The following is a 20,842-nucleotide window of genomic DNA, read 5'->3' on the forward strand; positions in this document are numbered from 1 at the left end:
ACTGCAAATGTCAAACTCAAGAGCAGCTACTTAATGGGTTTTTCTGTCAGAAATCTTATCGATATTTGGCAATAAAGTATACAACTTTAACTGATTCAAATATAAAAGTAATCTGATTATCCAAAATGCTAAGTGTTCCATGGTTTCATCACTTTGGTAATTACTGGCAATTATTATTATTGAATATTTCCTTTATATCAAGGTAACAAAAGCTATTAACTCAAGCATGGTATTATTCAGCTAAAGGCAAAGTGACATGAAGTAAAAATGGTATGACTTCTCTCTCATATACATTAAAATATGTATCTGAACAGGTTCCAGACCAAAAATCAGTCAATCATGTGACAAGCTCACTTCCTTTGCAAACACTGAAATTTTTGTGAAATAACTACAGATTGTCAACGAAGAAATAAGCTGCTGAAAAACTGCTGTGAAATTTGGTGTTGGAAAGATTCAAATAAACATCAGAGTTATACAATCTACAGCAGGGAAGAAATGGATTTGACAGACAATGATAGTTACAGCCAGTTGTTGTACCCTGACTTTTTTTGATAAGGTGGTTTTGCCAAGTGATGGTTATTCACAACTATTTTAATTAGGAACACTATAAGTTGTATCAGTTTGATTCCATAATGTGCCTATGATTTTATAAATTAATAAATATTGAAAAATCAGTTATGCCTATCATATGACTGGGTGATTCCCTCTCTAGAAAGGTCATACCTCTTATAAGGCCATTTTCCTATTATAACATCCTTTCCTATTACAGAAAGAGTGGCTTTATAAGACAGGGACCATTGCAAAGAATTGGTTATTTTAATTTCTTAAATGTCCACATCACTCAGATGATTTCATATTCTATTATAATGTTTCTTTAATATCTATGTTGGTGAGAAGTTTTTTTTCTTTTCATAATGAAATATCACCTCCACATGCAAATCAGCACCAGGTAATATCTGCACCAACTTTTGAGAAGGTCACATTTTTAAATGCAATAATTCATCATTTATGCTACAGGATTTTAGAACAGCAAAAATGTGATTTTCAGGTATGTAAGATTTAAAAATAAGTATAGATTTAAATTGATATCTCCATCTTTGACCTTAATGTGATTATAAAAATATAAAACAACCCTTAAAAGCTGAGTACTTACCTAAATTCTTTTTAATATGATGAAATGAGCTCTAAACACTCCTAACTGGTAATTTCCTGAATTGGTATTCCCACACACACATAGCCACAATTCATGAATTTCAAACAGTGTATGAACAAAACACTATGATCTTCTAAACCAAACTGAATCTGAAAACCTGTAATAATTCCATCAACCCATAAACTAAATTGTGTTTGAAAACATGTAATAATTTCCATCAGGCCCATGCACCATATTTATCATATATCTTCAGACAAAATAAAATGATTTTTCTTCCTGTCCCATAACTTAAAGTGAAACTTTTTCATCTTAGTCATATGTCCCAAGACTTAAGAAACAAAATAAGCATGTTACAATAAAATAAATAAACAAAATGATTTTTTGATAATAAAATGAAAGATAACCTGCTATAAATCTAAATTATAAAAACATCTGAAGAATATATCACATACATAGGAATTATTTTCAGTAAATAATGTTTTAAAATAACAACTTAATATTTCTGCTGATATTCAAAGGTGGTACAGGATGGACAATTTTGCTTCACATGTTGTGTTTTTCAATATACTTTTATTTCCTTTAAAACTGTAAAAAAAAAACTGGATAAGACTAGGCAAGTAATATTGGTTTCATTCATGAATGATTACTTTGTGACTTAATGCATAGACTAATATATTAGGTATTGGCATTGATTTTTTCATTTGTTTTTGGAGACTATATGAAATATTTCTATATTGTTTTGGACACAAAAAATATAGTACATTTGCCATCCAAACACATGCAGAAAATATTAAAGATAAAGATGGGTAGCAACACTTTTTACTTCTGGTATTAAGAGGTAATCTCTCATTCAGCTGCAATGAAAACTCAATTTTGTTTGCACCTTTTAAGAAATTGTTGAGTTTAGCAGCATACTTTTAAGTACAACCAAATTATGCTCTAAATGTGTTTATATCACTGAAGGATTTATTTAAGTATGGTGATTGGAATTTTATTCTGAGTTTGTGGTGCGCCTACAGCAAAGTCCATGCAATTTATCACACTGAATGAGGTGGTCCTTAAAAGGGAGACAACGGTGGTGGAATAGCCATGAAAACTCATTTATTACATGCCACTATAACTCTTACATTATTAAAACTTATATTATTTATAAATCTATATACTCATCATTTTGAAAGTTCAAACTCATGCACACAGCTGGCATATTACTGAGATAGGTCACTGAATTGTTCAGAAAAAGTTTAACAGATATTGTAAAAGAATTTTTCAACTGACTTCCTATATGAACAATTGTTTTGCCTCCAAAAGCAAATTCAATATTATGATTAAATATTGCCCTGATGCTTCCTGGCTTCAATGATTTTAATATGGACAATTACTTTTCTTATTAAGGGTGATTATTTAGACCAACAAATAAATCTTCACTTTTTTTCCTGAAATTATTGGTAGCAGAGACCAACCAGGTGAGGCAGTATTTCATAATGGATCTTTATGCAAAAATACTTTTGGACTATCAGCTCTAGTAATTAACAGATTTCATTTGACTGACCTTTGTGTGCAGACGGTAAGTGAAATCCCTCTTCTTTTGACCCATATCATTAAATCCTTATGAATGCTCACCTTTTGTAGTTGTAATCTATGTCAGAACAGAATACCAGTTTATCTGCTGACCTTTTTCTTTCAATTACAGACAAATGCATACATGGCCGCAGCATCCCAAGGTAAGAGTAATATCTGGAGTTGCTAGTGATATATTCCTCGCCAGATGGTCCCCATACGTTACTCTTGTCTTGGGGTCATGTAGTCCTACACCATAAGTCACATCACCTGATATTTTTATTCTGGAGGGTGATTGGTCTTACTGCCTAAATAACAGCGCTGTGTAGTGTGTTTTGATGTTGACTAACAGTATTATAAAGTCAAATTTTCAGAAATATCACATATAACTGGCAACCAATAACGATGCTTTCCTACAAAGTAAAGTTATAATGTTTTTGTAAGACTTTGCTTACCCTGATGTCTTTTCTCTAATAAATTCATATTGTCAAAAAAGAAATGGACCCATTTTCAAGTTTCGTTGGCCTACATTTCAGTTGGCTGGAAAGCAATGAAAGCTGGGAATGCTGAAATTGGGTTAAGTTAAAATATTATTCTTTAACAAAATGAAAAACAATATACTATGCCTATTGGAACTGAAAAGCAACATTTTGTTTCACTCAAGAAACATATCCGCCACATGAACCTACTTAAACCTACTTCGGCATACCTCGACTACCGTCACATTGCAACAAATTCAAATGTATGTCAACGGAACATGAAAATTTGTCCATTTGCTAGTGTCATATTTTCATTCCGCCAGGATAAAGACAGCACACTAAGTATATTAATTAAACATAAATTAGTGGAAAAATGTCGATATATGCTGCCAGATGTGCGAGTTATTCCTGAAACTTTGACTACTCGTTCCGTTATTTAGATAGTAAGACACAGCACTTAAACAAAAACATGTGCAATGTCTTACATTGTAGGACTAGGGGTCATGTTGCACATTCTACACAGTCAGGTCAGTGGAAAGAAATTTATTAACTACCAGCGAGCGGCCGATAGTCAGAATGTATTTTTGCGGAAAGATCCATTATTAAATACTGCCTTACCCAGTTGGTCTCCGCTACCAATAAATTCAGAAGAAAAAACCAAACAGAAGCTGAAATCTACTTGTTAGTCTAGTCCCAAAATGTAAGACACCTTCCTTGATATTTGTTTTTAGGACTATCCCAAAAGCTCAAATATCATAGTTCGCGTCTTTCCTTGCGTGACTACGTATTGGTCTGGGTGATCATTATTATCACAGTAAAACACACACACACTCACACCTCGAAAATATATCACTTTCGTTGTTTTTCGCACTCGATCGGAGAAAAATTAAGACGTATTACGGCCATACATAAACAGTGTGTTAGTGCTCAAATAAACTTTTTTTCATATCAGGCAAACGAGCACTGTCCTAGGCTTGTGCTCTACCGTAATTTAAAAAATATGAAACTTTTGCCTTCTTTTGTAAGGCTACGGTGCTCTCCCTTGTTTAATGCGAAACAGCGGCTGGCTATAGTCTCTATCTTCAAGAAGGAGAAATGGTGTACTTTTAATTCATTAAGCATATCAAAATAATATTTTCACCATTTAAAAAATATTATATCCATAGTGCATTCGTGACCATATATTTTACTTATGTACGTATCTAATTTTATATTGCTAACTCTACTGAGAGAGTAAGGGACTCAGTCTGGGAGAATCCCAATCATACAAATATGTTGTCAGAAAATAGTTCGCTAATCTTGCGATGTTTTTCGGTTACTCTAAAGCGTAACATTCACATAAGCTTCAACTTACATAAGAAATCGCCAGAAAATTTAAAAGGAAAGAATCTGAGTTCACAGTTATGGTTGCGAAGACAGCTGAATGATCCCTACGTGCAGAAAGCACGGGTTGAAAACTGGAGATGTCGAAGCGCATTTAAATTGTTAGAGATAGACGATAAACGTGGTATTCTTAAACCTGGGAACATTGTCATTGATTGTGGGGCAGCACCTGGATCATGGTCACAAGTTTCTGTTAAACGTGTCAACTCCTCTAGTGAAAGTAATCTCTCTCTCTCTCTCTCTCTCTCACACACACACACACACACAATTCCTCTAATATGATATATTCGTTTCACTCATTATGTAACAACATTAAGTCATTCGAAAATGCCGGCTAATTCGTCCCAAATGTAGGGATAACCTCAGGGGCTCGTATCGTTCCTTACCCGTCATACATGTACTATAAAATAACTTAATGTGCAAGAACAACGCGCTGAATGAAATACTACATTCTCATTGGCCAACTGAAAATAAGTTATAAATAAATACAAGACGTTTTTACACAATGAGTGGACAGCATTCCATTCAACGGGATCTCTCTCGCATATTAAGAAGACGCATTCACGGCCATGTCAATAGAGGCATTTGATTCTGGGGTAAACTAATGTACACGTACACTCACCATGTAACACCATATGTTATATGGTGAGTGTACACATTAGTTTACACCAGAATCAAGTGCCTGTGCATGTCGAACAGTAGCGTGGGAAAATGATTTGGCATTCCTTATAGGTATGATATTAAGTCAAAACTTTTGAAGGGATACACAGTCGAATGCCAGAGCTAAATATCGGTACCAAATTTATTAGTATTGAAATATCAGCGTTTATTAAATAGGTCATGCGAGCAAGGAAAGAAGTGTCCTCCCTTGTAGTTATTATATAGTACATGTATGACGGTTACAGGCAACGATACGAGCCCCTGTGGGGTAACAGGCCAAATTTAAAATTCATCTCATGATAATAAATATGGTATTTTTGAGAAGGTCAGAGCCTCAGAAAAAACTAAAAAAATTGCAAATAAAATATACTCCTTTTCATGGTTTTTACTTTTAGCAAGTGCAAACAACTTATTTTATTGCCTGCGAAAAACCCAACAAATTCTCCCAAAAGTGATTATTTTAAGTACAGTTTATAAATTGAACACAAATCCAGTAATGGAATGTTTTTTGGGGTTAATTAATGAAACGCTTACTAGATAATATAACCAGTCTATTTCTGAGATATAATTTACAGATGTACTTGGGGTATAAGAGACAATTTGGGGAAATGTGCCCCGGCCAATCCAGAACTTGCAGCTTTAATTACTCAGAATTTACAATTATGAGTGTATATCCAATCCAAAAGCCAAATTATGTGTAAAGCATGTCTTTATTCATGTTTTATTAATGTGAGGATGGAAAAGTAAAGGGATTGGTAATATCTGCCTCCTTACTTTAAAAAAAAAATCTATAAGGCAATGTAACAATTCCTTTTAAATGCCTACATGTATGAGAATATTTTTAGACTAATTCATCCCAAAAGAAATATTGTTTTTATGACTTAAGTTTTTATAAAATATTTATTTTTCTCTAATATTTTCTATTGAAAATTATATAGTACTGTATATACTTTTTTTTAAATGTATTTATTTATTTATTTTGCAGTTGCTTTATTCTTATTGCCAAGTTTTATATGCTGGCATTTATTTTTGTCATAACAATATTAACTTATTTTTAAACAGTGTAAAATAATGATAAAACCCCAGACAAATGAAGATGTTTTATGCAGGGGGTATGGATGCTACAAGAGCCTTATCTGTGAGCAGCCATACAAACTTTAAAAGTTTGTTAAAAAATTATTATGGGTGGGGGTGTTATTCAAACTGAAGATACAAGTATAAATTTTTTTTAATTTTTGTGTACTACTACAGTACATTAATTTCACATCCAAAGGTATCAAGGTTTGATACTATTTTGTAGGAGTAATAATACAAATAAACTGCGGGTTACTTGTAATGGTAGCAACGATATTTATATTCATTGAATATATAGTTACTACCTAAGAAGTCTGACATTTTTAAGTAAAGTATCTTACAATAAATCACCTTATATGTACTATAAATATATGTATATTTGTTGTACAGATAAGGTGATTTCGTTTTACTTTATTGATAAAATGTCAGATTCTGAGTTGCTACCTCTACCCACTGCTCATGGGAGAGAACTGACATGCATTTCTGGTTAAAGATGATATGGAGGTTATGGTATAACAGTACCAATTGTACAACAAAAGGTGGATGCAGCTTAAGGTGTAGGGGACATTGTATTGAAAAATAAATAACACTACTATGTCTAGCTGTGATTGGTGCAGTATGTAAGAGTTGTACTTTCTGTTAAGCTTTAAAAAAATTGAGCCTCATGGCAACATGTGAGATTATTCATATCTAGATCATATTTTGTATTTTTTATGATTGTTTTTAAAAAATGTGGTACACATGACTGAAAATATTTATGTTGTGACTAGATAACTCCTACCCCTATCTAGTTCTAGCAGAGTTATCTCTCTTAAATGCAGTGGATTACCTGGTTTTATCCTGTCAAATTGACAATCGAACATTGTTCTCTATGACAGTGTGTGACATGCATGCTGAGATGGGATAGAAAGTATATTTATTTCACAAAACATTAGCATTGAGGTCTACGGAAAAACAATTGTTACCATGATACCTATTGGGAAGAACAGCCTCACATTGTAGCCATAGAAACGCATACATGTAGGCAGCATTTATGAACTGTATACTAGATTGATGTTGGAAAAAAATGGATGCTGAACATTTTTGGTCAAATATTGACAGTCTTTTAAGAACAAAATGTATGGAATCTTCAGAAAATAGCACAAGTTGGCTTTGCATGGGGCTTTTGTAACTATATCTATGACAGACATAGACTGATGGTTTTATATCTCTGTAGTCAACTTCAAGATTGGCATACATGCAATAAAATAAGTTATGTAAAAATAATATAGTTGATTTTGGCCAAATATTGACTATTTTACTTGCAAAAGATGAAAAATTATGTATAAAAAAAAGCAATTACAAAATGTATCTTGTTCTTGTAAGGCCTGTCATAAACTAGGATAGAGAACACTCTAGTTTCACTTGTAGATATATCACTTGTAATACGTATTATGGTATGAGTGATTTTAGGTAATTTATTAAATATATGGTATTCCTTCCCACTTTGATTTTAATTGTCTTGCTCTAATTGTCCATTTTTGTACACTTTCTTGCCTTTAAATTGTTCATGCAGTTTATTTAGTTAAGTTCTCTTGCATTCCCTTTTGTTGAAGTAGCAGGGAATACAAACAGACAAGAGCAGTTTCTTTAAGTAAGCATTTCCCATTGACACTTTTATAAGCCCAATTATAATCTACTATTGACTTTCAATTAATTCTATTTATTTCTGTCCAGCTGTTCTTGTGGAATTTCCATATTAGGTCCAACATTACTGAGTGATAACCATTTTAGTCACATATTGTGTATTCCTTCCATTCAAGTCCACACTGTTCTTCAAACTTTGCATCCCATTGCAAGAATCCAGATTGGCATGGGGTCATATCTCCATGGTTATGGAAGGCTGCACTCCACATGCTGGCATTACAGAAAACCTGAACTATGTGATATCAAACAGCCACACCTCATCTCAGAAAAAGAAAATTTCATCACGCTTGAGGTCTCCTCTACAGCTGTACATATAGAAGTCTGAATGTTAGGTTCTCACTTTATCAGTAATATATTTTTGGAAAATTTAATTGCATTGAAGCTAATACATGTCATTCATGAACTGATCTATATTACATGGATACTATATTGGAGGAAATAAAAATACCACACCTTATGTATATCATTCAGTTATCTCCCTTACACCAGACATAACATTTCAGGAAATTAAAACTCGCATTTTCAGTGATTGGTTATGAAAATAAAGAGATTTTTGAAGTATTATATTAGCCCTCAGTCTTGATGCAAATGTAAGTAGAGGCAATTTAATAATTTCTCACAGTAAAGTTTACAAGTTTAAAAAGTGATAAAGTATGTTTTGTTTGGTTTAGATATTATTCTGCTAAACTTAAGCCCATTATTGTTAATTTCTTATGTAGAAGAAATATACATTATATTGTCTATATTGTCTAAATTACTCACTCTTTTATATTACATGGGAATAAACACCACTTCACCTGAAATTTGGGTGCCTGTAAGGAATGTTATAGCACAGTTGCTTTCGCACTGTCCTTGGACCTATGGGGCCCTGTCCCCATATATTTGTCCAAGGTAAGGTCATCAAACTTTCACTTCTCATTTTTCTCATTGCTGCTTTTGTCCCGTTTAATTCCTTTATCATAGGCTACATTCCCTTTTAGATACACACTTTCCTTCTGTTTTTAACTCCATTTGACTCACTATACTTATTGTTTAAATTTTGCATTTTTCTGTATTTTATTCCCCAAATTTCACCCCCAATCCAACATAACCACTTAGAAGCTGTGATCTACTATATTTGGTGACTGACTGGCTTACTTCATCAATTTTATTCACAACCCAAAGGAGGGAGGCTTTCCATTTGTGTTACAAAGAGGATGGGTAGGTAGAACCTTGTGTGAGGACTCAGGACTCAGGGTTAGTAACCTCATGTATTGGCAGACAGTGTAAAGTGTTCAAAGCTTATACTTTATTGAGTTATGTCCACCTGTCTCTGATGTTCAGTTCTGACCAAACAAATATTAAATCCTTTATTTTAGGTGAATTTTACTTTTTGAAGTCGGAGAGGCACACACTGTTTGGTACATTGACCTTTGATCTAGTTATTACATAATATGATATAATGTGATTTATCCAATATCACCTATGTGAAGTTCAGTAAGTGCTGATATGAAAAAAACACAACTCATAGTTAAAACAATTCATTTTACTCCCAAAATGTAGCTTGGTAGTAAAGCACAAATATGAAAACAGCAGCTGAAATAGTTCAAAGACCATTAATATAAGACACAGCTTGGTACCTCATAAAATTGTTTTTGACAAGCTAGACTAACTACACTTGTTACTTGTACAGTCCCGAGCTATATAGATTATTGAAAAAATTAAGGTTCGCTATAACCTAGAGTAGGTATTATGGTACCAATTGTACAACCAAAGGAGGGCAGAGCTTAAGGTGTAGAGAACATTGTATTCAGAAATAAACAACACTAGCTGTGATTGGTGCATTATGTAAGAGTTGTACTTTCTGTTAGGCAACATGTGAGATTATGTTAATTCATGTCTAGATCATATTTTGTATTTTTTATGCGTTTTTTTTTAAAATGTGGAGTACACATGGCTGAAAATATGTATGTTGTGACTATATAACTCTTACCCCTATCTAGTTCCAGCAGAGTTATCTCTCTTAAATGCAGTGGAGTTACTGGTTTTGTCCTTGTCAAATTGACAATCTAACAATGTTCTCTGTGACTGTGTGTCCTGCATGCTGAGGTAGGATAGAAAGTATATTTATTTCACAAAACATTAGCATTGAGGTCTGTGGAAAAATAATTGGTACCTTGATACCTATGTTATAATACAGTACTATTCACTCGAAACGAAAATAAGTACAGATATATTTTTGGCACATTCCATATTTAGATTCATAAATAAAACCTCTCCCACGTGAAACCCTCCATCATCCACACATTTTCTGGATTTTTCATGAACAACATCACTTGCATCAACAGAGTTTAAATGATTGGCTGAAATTTGGAGCTGTAAGAACTAGCGTGCTTTTAAGTATGGCTTTTAACTTATCAAAGGCCTTCTGACATTTTTCAGATCAAAGAGACTTGTTTTTCTTGCTAATTAAATTTGTTAGGGGCTCAGCAATTCACTTTCGACTTGAATTGCTGGATGCCAAATTCAAGCATAATCAGCTGGAAAGTTCCAGACCTAAAATTTGACCCTTGACCTGATTGGACAGATTTGGGAAGGTCAGATTGAGTATTAAAGAAAACTTTATTAAAGCTTTTACTTTTGTTTTAGATTTAATATTCCCCAAAGGAATTGCCTCTGGAAAGCTTGTTGACGCACACATTATGGTCAACAGGTATTGGTTACCTGACTTGGGACCAACACACTCTACCATAATTCTGCTAATGGTTCGTCAAATGCAGGAATAGGTTGCAGATGACCCTTAGGTATCTTCTGATTGGGTTTTCCTACCATTTGACAAGTTCTGCATTATTTACAAACATCATTTTAAATTTTTGGCCAATATAAGTGAGTCAAGATCTTGTGGTAAGTCTTATTAATCTCTAAATGACCAGCCAAAGGAGTTTCATGGGCCAGACTAAGTATTTCCTGTCTGTACGATTTTGGAACAACGACTCGATAGTTCACTGAACACTCGTCACGAGCAGGTACATGCGGAGGTCTCCATTTACTCATAAGAATGCCATTTTTAAAGAAATAATAGACAGGTTCTTAAGTAGCTTCACTTTCACTAATGGTCTTTTGAAACAAACAGGAGATCTCAGGATCTTTTTCCTGTTCGACGACAAGTGATTGTCGTTTATCACCCTGATTAGAATAAAGAGAATGAGTCGTTACTGTGATCAGTACCTTCTGATTGATCCAAACGATGAGTAAAAGTGACCTTATCAAAAGCCAGACCAATACATATGTTAGCAAAAGGAATAAATTCCTTATCAACATCATTCTCAAGAACGTTCTTTGCCATAGCTCTAGTAACTGCACAAGCTCGGTATAAATCAGGGAATTCTTTTTCAATAGGATCGACTTTCTGATCCAAACAAGGCTTGTCAGTGAATCAATTCAGCTTTTTTCAAAAAGGTCTAAATTGTTCCTGGGTAGGATTTGAAAGAAAGATTTCCACTTTTGATGACATTGTAAAAAAGCCTGTTGATTTCACTAAAGGTTTCAAAAATGTAAAATAATGCTTGGGATTTTAAAAAAATTCAAAAACATGGGTAATTGAAATTTTAAAAAAACCCAAAGTTTTCTGAAATGTTTTAGGCAAATTCATATATCCCAAGGACGAACGCCCATTTTTCTTTTGTTTCGTTTTGGCTCTTACAAAACGCAACAAGAAGAGAGTGACGATAACAAACTTTGTAAAATTTAACAAATACTATATTTCCCTTGAAAAACAAGGTAAAAATGAAAAAAAGAACTTACGGTTTTACGAATCAAATCCAAACATAATCAAAGAATTAAAAATTAGAAGTCCTAGTGATAAAAAGTCGAATAACGATGAAATCCAAAATGGAAGGCGGTGACGTATGCTGAGGTCAGCGTCATCCTGATGTGTCAGCAGGTCTTTGTTGAATCTCAGAAAATAATTTCGATAACTGTCCTTGTCCAAGAATCAATTTAGAGCACAAGTATTTCCAGGGAAAAATAATCTCTTGGAATACAAAGAATTGGAAGAAGAAAAAAAACCATAAATATTAAATCTGGGTACTGCGGAAAACAGATGCCTGAATGTGAGTCAATCTTCCGAAAAAACCTAATTGATACATGATATTTGTCACATATTCCATATATGGCCTCGATTTCACTTACTGAATTTTACTCTGAAAAAATAAAAAAGTTGTGTACTTCAACCAACTCTGATTTCTGAATCAAGGTCACAGAAACTAGGTCAGCTATAGATCGAAAGTTTCTATTATTAGTGTTTACGAAAAACAACTGAATTTCTGGAAATTGTCAAATCCAGTAAATACAATTACATTACAATAGCATATAATGGAATATAACAAAATTTAAAACTGACAAACAAACAATTAAATTAAATATAAATTAAATCAAATGTACATAGTAGTATATTGGCTTTAGACAGAGATCTGTGAAATATATTTCATCTTTCAACAGAGACAGATAACACCACCATAATTGTTATGTTATCATATTCTTCAGTTTAATTTGTACGTGGTCCACGTGATTAGCATAATAAAGATGTATACTGCTGATGGATGATAGTGTATGGAATCAAATCATATATTTGACTGGACCCCAGTTAAAGTTATTTAGCACCAATAGCACAATGTACGTTAGAGATACATTCTAAATAAATCTAACAGACGCATAACCACACTCAGACGAATACATATGTAAACGACGAAGAAAATATTGATCCATGAGTCCTGTTTTAACGATATATTTCAGTGATTGTAATTTTTATTATTTTATAATTAAAATTTTTTTAAAATCGCTGATGCAAGATAAACATACTTACATTATTTCATTTAATTATGCATAACAGCGCGATATTCTCACATAAAATCAGGGTTTCGTTTCATTACATTCAAATTTGATCTGATCATGGGAAATAATGAGAAGTATCATTTTAAACAAATGTAAATGTTACATTTAAATTGTAACATTTACATTTGTTTAAAATGATACTTCTCATTATTTCCCATGAGCAATTCAAATTTAAATGCGAAAAATCAAGGTGTGTAGCTTTTCAAGTATGAGAAGTGTATTTTCCCCCAAAATGTTCGTATAAAACGAGGTTGGTAGAACTAATCTTATATTATAATGGCAAGACACACATACACACACACGCACACATGATAATGAGTTAAATCCTTTCATTATTGCATTTTCCTCATTAGAAGCTTTAATTTTTATCAAAAGTTGAAAATCTTGACACTATTTTACAGTTTCACATCATAAAAATAAAAAGAGAATTGTTGAGAATTTTTTATATAAAAAAATTGAGATGATAATACACATTGATTTTGGGATTGTAGGATTTGAAGAAAAAAAATGTTAGCAATTTACATGTAATGAGGTAGCTACCATACAAAAACAAAATGAAATAGCTACTATATTCGTCTCAGAGAAGGAAAAGAAGTTCATCGGAAAACAGGTGCAGCTAATTTGATTTTGCATTCTTGGGATTTGTATGGACTATGGTATTACACTCGCCCCAGAACTTGACGTAGCTAAGAGGCGGTTTGTCCAACCATTCAAATCAGAAATGAGAATCCGTTAGGTTGCTATAGTCCTTGCCATGTACAGCTACAGTTGCAAAGAAAGCACATGATCTGGCCCAGAGCTAAAATCCTCCTCACCGTTGCATAGTAGCTTGCAGTTTGTATTTAATTGATGCAAGGCATGGTTAAACACAACGCTCTGGTTCCAAACTGACAGTGATAAGATATTGCTCTAGCAGTCAGACAATATGTAGCTATACTGTATTAAAAATAACGTCAGTAGTTGGTATTCAGAGCCCCGTTTCATGAGGCTAGTTTTGGTCTCATGGGACCTCTTTAAAATCTCACTCTCAGTATGGATAGGTTCACCCCTTATATATGTTGTTTTTACTTGTATCCATTACATTGTTCGCACATTATAGCTGCCGGTTCTCCTTGGTCACTGTGCCTCCAGTCTTCAATGAATATTTGATTTTTCTGCTAACAGTCTCTCTCTCTCTCTCTCTCTCTCTCTCTCTCTCGCTCGCTCGCTCGCTCCGGTGGCCTAGTGGTCAGAGCGTCTGCATCGGATGCGGGAGGTCGTGGTTTTTATCCACGGCCGAGTCATACCAGAGACTTACAAATATGGTACTAACAGCTGCCTCGCTTGGCGTTCAGCATTAAGAGGTTAGTGTTAGGACTGGTCAGCCTGGTGTCAGGATAATGTGACTGGGTGGGACATCATGCTACATGTCTTCGGCATGATGCCCCAGTGCTAGACATCACTATAAACTGCTACATTGCAGACATCGTAGCGATATGACTGAAAAATTGTTAAAGCTAAGTTAAAAATCAAAATCACATCACATCTCTCTCTCTCTCTCTCTCTCTCTCTCTCTCTCTCTCCCCACACACACACTGTTTCTACGGTATGGTTGGAAATTTTACTACGAACTAGATTCCTATCAGATTACTAACCGCTCCGGTGGCCTAGGGGTTAGAGCGTCCGCCTCGGTAGCAAGGGTTCGTGAGTTCGAACACCGGCTGAGTCATACCGAAGACTTACAAACATGGTACTAACAACTGCCTCGCTTGGCGCTCAGCATTAATAGGTTAGTGTTAGGACCGGTCGGCCTGGTATCAGGATAATGTGACTGGGCGGGACATCATGATACGTGTCTGCGTCATGATGTCCCAGTGCTAGACATCACTATAAACTACCACACTGCAGACATCGTAGCGATATGACTGAAAAACTGTTAAAGCTACGTTAAAAATCCTCATCACTAACTCACCACATCATTTTACTCGTTTAAATAAGTAACAGGACTTTATAAATCACATGACTTGGTACATAGGTCTGTGTCTGTGTGCTGTTCCTTGACCACAACGTTGAAGCATGTGAAAAGTACAGGACAGCTCTGACAATTTTAAGCTTACTGCTGGAGTCAACGGTAACAATTTCAGCAACCAAAAATAGTTCAGGAAAATTATGCATGTGTTGGTTCAAAAATAACTTGAACATTTAAGACTATAATTATTTGGACATTCTAATAGCGTAGACATTTAAATCTTGTGACCTTCAAGGGTCAACAAACGGACTATATACCCGTTCTTAAATTATAAAAGTTTTTAATTTTAAATTTACATTGAAGTATAAACCTCTTCCCCCCCCCCCCCCCCATTATCGTGATCATCGTAGTCGTCCTTCTCCATCATTTTCCCACATCGGTACCAGCACCGGCACTGTCAGTCATGTAGTGTGCTGTCAGACCTGTTCATATATACTGCCTATATTTTGGTCGTTCGACGCTCTCTAATTTTATTTAGGACCACATTATTTTAGCCACCATACCGATTATGTATAAGGGGCATCTGACCAACTCGGACTTTAGTAATTGTTGTTTTCAAAACTTTAGTAAATTTGTACTCATATTGATTAGTATAACTTCTTCATAATAGGTCACATTCATCTTCCCATCCAACTTTATATTTCTACTTTTTAAATGGTCTGTCCCAATATTTATCTAAACTTGGCGGTGTGATACAGAATTTAAGATATTATAACAGCATGAGAGAAGGCTTGTCAATCTTTTTGTCTCTCAGCTAGGTCCACATTTGTTGTTTATTGTATTTCTTCGTTTACTCGATATATCAAAACTTGATACCTGCTGGTATTATTTATTACATATGTACACTAGCTCGATATATCAATGATTGATACCTGTTGGTATTATACATTAAAGCTTTACATTTACTCAGTATGTCAAAACTTTATAGTCGCTGGCATGGTTTATTACAGTTATACATTTATCCTGCACTTACTCAATATATAAAAACTTGATGCACGTTGGTTTTTTAATTTATATTTCTGCACTTACACGATATGTCAGAACTTGACAACCGTTTGTATTATTATACTTCTACACTTGCTAGATATATCAAAACTCAATATTTTATGTTATCATATTTTTTTTATTGATTATGTAAAAGTTTGGTTTCGTTTATTTTATTTCTACACGTGCTGTATATATCAAAGCTTGATATATGTTGTTTTATTTATTTATATTTATATTTTTACATATATTCAATATATAAACCTTGATACCTATTGGCATTGTTCGACCGCTCCGGTGGCCTAGTGGTTAGAGCGTCCATCTCGGAAGCGGGAGGTCGTGGATTCGAACCGGCCTTGTCATACCAAAGATTTACAAAAATGGTACTAACAGCTGCCTCGCTTGGCGCTCAGCATTAAGAGGTTAGTGTTAGGAACGGTCGGCATGGTGTCAGGATAATGTGACTGGGTGGGACATCATGCTACGTGTCTGCGGCATGATGTCCCAGTGCTAGACATCACTATAAACTGCCACACTGCAGAGATCGTAGCGATATGACTGAAAAATTGTTGTTGTTGTTGTAGGGTTTAACGCATTTTTCAGCACACGATAGGCTATACATGGCGGCTAGTATTAATGGTGGAGGAAGAACCCGGGAAATCCCCGGAAAGAATCACCGACCCACGAGAAGCTACTGGCAAGCTTTCTCACATGCCCACATTGGCTGAATCCGCGACTCGAACCCACGCATACAGAGGTGAGATGGCAGTGATCCGTAACGGAGAGCGCTTTAGACCACTCGGCCACTCGGGGCCCCTGAAAAATTGTTAAAGCTACGTTAAAAATCACACACACATTGGCATCGTTTATTATCTTTCTAAACTTATTCGATATATCAAAGCTTGAGATGTTTAGGTATTTTTTAATATATTTCTGCACTTACTCGAAGTATCAAATTTTGATATTATTGGGACGTTGAATATTTGTTGGCATTGTCTGCTGATGAGAACGCTACTTATGTTTCGTTTTACTTACAAGAATTAAATTTAAATTTCTCGATTGATATAGGGAAAACATTAAGGATTTGTGAAAAAATATTAGAAAATTAACAGAGTTTAAAGTCGGATCTCACAGAATCCTGGATCTAAATTTCAGGGCATTAAACCATCTCACACCTGTTACGTGTTTTGGCTCAAAAAAAAAAAAAAAAAAAAACAGTAACAAAAGAAAGAGTGAAAACAACAAGCTTTTACAAATAATTTGATTCCCAGGAAAAATACTGTAAAAATGAAAAAGAAAAAAAAAACTATACGACCTTACGGTTTTAAGAATCAAATCCAAAAATAATCCAATAATAATCCACGAATTAAATTTTAGAAGTCATAGTAATGAAATGTTCTAATGAATTCAAGTTTGAGTCCCGACGAAAAAATCCAAAATGGAAGGCGATGACGTATACTGTAGTCAGTATGTTGATGTAGTGTCTACAGGTCTTTGTTATTCCACAGAAAATGATATTACGATGGTTGAATTTCCGAACGAAATCTAAATAAATGTCTTTGTCCAAGAACTCTGTATGAGCACTCAAATATTTCCAGGAAAAAGAATTAATCTTTTAGAAATCCAGATAATTCGAATAAAAATTAAAATATTACTCCAAATTGGTCACAACAAAATGAAAACCTTACGCTAGTAGTGAATGGGGATACCGTAGCGACAATGGGACTTACCATTAAAAACACCCCTGGGACAATATAGCGACTATGTAAATTTAACATGGACGAAAACCCTGGGAACATATAACATGGGAATAAATCGTGGGTCTGTTGAGCGACAAGGGAAATTGAACATGGGAATATGGGACTGTTGAGCGTCAAGGGGAAATGGAACAGGGTCGGGACCCTATTTTAATAGGGTCCCGACCTGATGGGTCTCTATTTTTTTTTTTTTTTTTAAAAAAATAAAAAAAATGGGGTAGGCAATTGAAAGTCTATCTCTTTTCAAGAGATTGGAGTGGCCCTGAAAAGGGCCTTTGGGTTTCATCTTCTTCTTCTTCTAACTCCTCCACTTCTTCCACCAAGTCCTCACTTTTTTCATTATTCCTTTCTTCTTCTTCTTCTTCTCCTCCTCCTCTGGCATCCAGTCAGGATGACCCAAGGCTCTGAACTTTTCCTGGACTTTGATCCAATTCTGATTGAGTCTCTCAAACTCTGCCTGTTTCTTTTTGTTTTCCTGATCTTTTCTTTCTTTATTCCATCTCTTTAATCTTCTTTACCTCTACCTCCATCACTTTTCTCATTAACTCCTCTCCTTTCTTCAGTCTGTCCAGACCTCTCTCCACAAAAGAGCAATCCATCCCATGCAACATATTTTCAAGAAAGCACCTGACTTTGCTTGCATTGTCAAGTGCTTCCTTTAGGCTTCCCACTCTGACATAGGCAGGATTCATCATACCTCTCAATCTCTTTTCCTCCTCTTCTATCATTCCTGCTACCACTTCTTTTGCTACGTTTAGGCATTTAGCGTAGTCCAGGTACTCTGCTATCTTCCATTCTTTTTCTAGTCTCTCCACTACATATACACCATCCATTATCCAATAGTATATATGTACCAAGTTGTTGAACAGGTCAGATACAGCTACCATTTTCTTTCCGTTATTCCGTAGAATGGTGCGAACGACGAACACTGTGGGTTCTTATAGTTAAAGTGCGAACGTGAAGGAAAACATCCCCTTAAACAAAAGTTATATTACCTAGATCATCACTTAAAACGCGCGTACGTGAAGGAAAACATCCCCTACTTTTCTCATTTCATATTATCTACTATCCACATACGTGAACCAGCAATAAACAAGCCCCAAATCTACTATTCACACACGCAAAGCATTAAAATGAAACCCAGATCTACTATCCACACAAACCAGCTTAAGCTCTTACAAAACCCAGTAATCTACTATCCACACAAACTTACTTTAGCGCTTACTCACACACACACACACACACACACAAAGAGTCAGTGTTTATATTCACACTACTCTACACACATTGGCAAATGGATTACTATTTCTTTTCTAAAGGTTTGGGTAGCCCTGAAAAGGGCTGTTTGTTTTTGAAAACCAGTGACACTTGGTTAATGATGGCACCTTCCAGGTCTGGCACCACACACACATCTTCTTCCCCAGTCTCCTTTTACTTTTCTTCTTGAGAGCGCAGAGGGAGGATGATTGGCTTCTGCACCCCAATCCTCTGTCTCTGGTATCTTGTAAGCCATCCTCTCTCCTATTTTCTTTTACTCCTCGTTACTCTGTCTTCTTTCCTCCTCTTCTTTCTTTATCCTTGCCTCTTCTACTATGGCCTCTGCAGCCAGCTCATTCACTATACGCCTGGCATATTCCAGGTGCATCTGGAGTTCTAGAAGCTTTACAATTCTGGTATTCATTGTCTTGTTAACGAATGAACAGGGTAGCTAGACTGCCAAGCGATTTTCAATTTATACTAAAAGCGCGGACGTGAAGGAAAACATCCCCTAAGACAAAAGTGATATTACCTAGATCATGACCAAACAACGCGCGAACCTAAAAGAAACACTCACTCACTTTTTCACTACCCATTACTATTTTAAAAATTTTCATTAAAAGTAATATACTATTCACATACGCGGAGCAGCAGTAAACAAACCCCAAATCTACTACACCTCAAACATCAAAAAAACATTATCATTATCTACTATCCACACAAACGTACGTGAGTGCTTACAAACACAAACACATACAATCACACTAGAAAAGAGTCCGTGTTTATATTCACACTACTCTACATACACACATTGGCAAATCGATTGTTATTTCTTTTCTAGAGATTGGGGTAGCCCTGAAAAGGGCTGTTTTTTGTTTTTTAGTTTCTAAGAATGCGACGTCCTCTGACGATAGACTTTCTGACGATAGGTCTGCTTCTTCGGAAAGAGAAGAAGAACTCTTTGGTGTCGATACGACAATCAACAAAGCCTCTGTCAGGTTCAGGTTCCTGCTGCTGCTGCTGTTGTTGCTGTTGCTGCTCTCTCTCCTGTTTCTGAAGTCTGTACTTCTCTGTCCATTCTTCTTTCTCCCTGTTCACTTCTTCTCTAAAGAGCTCTTCTATCAGGTCTTCAGTGACTTTTAACATTCTCACATTCTCTATCTCTTCTCGCTTCCGTATCAGACTGTGTCTGACCCTATGCAAATTCACGTAGGCTTCGTTTAGCTGGTTTGGAGCACATCTTCATAGGAGGATGAGTCGACAATGGATGGTTAGACTGGAGGCTACCCCAACTTTAAAGTCAGAGCGCGGACGTGAAGGAAAACATCCCTCCACGGTTTTCGAGCCGGAACGTTCAATGAGTGTCATGAGAGGGATAGTAAGAAGTCAAAGAGCATGAATCAAGATTCTTATAGCCAAACAAACCACAAAGGCATTTTTTTCAAAACACAACATTTTTTAAAATTCAGAATCACTTAACACTAACAAACAACTCTAACATTTTTAACAATAATCCAACAATATAACATCAAACATTTTTTTCAAATCACAAACATTTTTTTCAGCTAACACATTATTTTGGACAGGGTTGACAACGTTGTGAATGAAATTGTGATTTCCACTGTTGGAAGTTATTAGGCCATTGATGGACACTACGTTTCCTAGCTTGAGACAAAAGATAAGCATAATGGTCACAAAACCATTGATTTACTTTCACATGGTTTCTAGAAGAAGAACGAGGATCAAAATGAGTCACTAAATGTTCTAAGGAATAGCCCAGGCTGCGATGATGCAGAAAATACACACAATATTGTCCACACACCAAGGAATCTGTGCCTTGTAATTTCACATTATTGAATCGGTGGTCTGAGCATTTCTTCTCATAAAGTCGATGATATCGTCTTCCAAAGGAGGCAATCCATACGAATCGAAATATTCCACACATTCTTCTTGAGGAAAGTAGACGGCTACC

General features: G+C 35.2%; 2 protein-coding genes across 12 annotated transcripts in view; one reads left to right on the plus strand and one right to left on the minus strand.

Annotated features, from left to right (window-relative positions):
* Positions 1 to 4,243, minus strand: part of LOC149772740 (metallophosphoesterase 1-like) — a 59,100-nt gene extending 54,857 nt beyond the window's left edge. For 3 of the 9 annotated variants that reach the window (XM_089947396.1, XM_089947397.1, XM_089947395.1), the window contains exon 1: positions 4,027 to 4,235. The gene's annotated coding sequence lies outside the window, so the exon portion shown is untranslated. Of the gene's footprint in view, positions 1 to 1,153; positions 2,567 to 4,024 lie in introns of those variants that run through there. The other 6 variants (XM_089947390.1, XM_089947394.1, XM_089947393.1 and 3 more) reach the window with 6 other exon arrangements.
* A 174-nt stretch (positions 4,244 to 4,417) lies between these two features.
* The window catches only part of LOC149772741 (rRNA methyltransferase 2, mitochondrial-like), a 51,169-nt gene continuing 34,744 nt past the window's right edge, over positions 4,418 to 20,842 (plus strand). For 2 of the 3 annotated variants that reach the window (XM_089947399.1, XM_089947398.1), the window contains exon 1: positions 4,418 to 4,792. In XM_089947399.1, coding sequence (XP_089803525.1) covers positions 4,462 to 4,792 — 331 coding nt within the window. In that variant the 5' untranslated portion in view covers positions 4,418 to 4,461. Of the gene's footprint in view, positions 4,793 to 4,995; positions 5,305 to 20,842 lie in introns of those variants that run through there. The other variant, XR_016417604.1, reaches the window with a different exon arrangement.

The sequence above is a fragment of the Sinohyriopsis cumingii genome, unplaced genomic scaffold (assembly GCF_028554795.1).
Source record: "Sinohyriopsis cumingii isolate HCF-2022 unplaced genomic scaffold, ASM2855479v2 utg001180l, whole genome shotgun sequence".
Lineage (NCBI taxonomy): Eukaryota > Metazoa > Mollusca > Bivalvia > Unionida > Unionidae > Sinohyriopsis > Sinohyriopsis cumingii.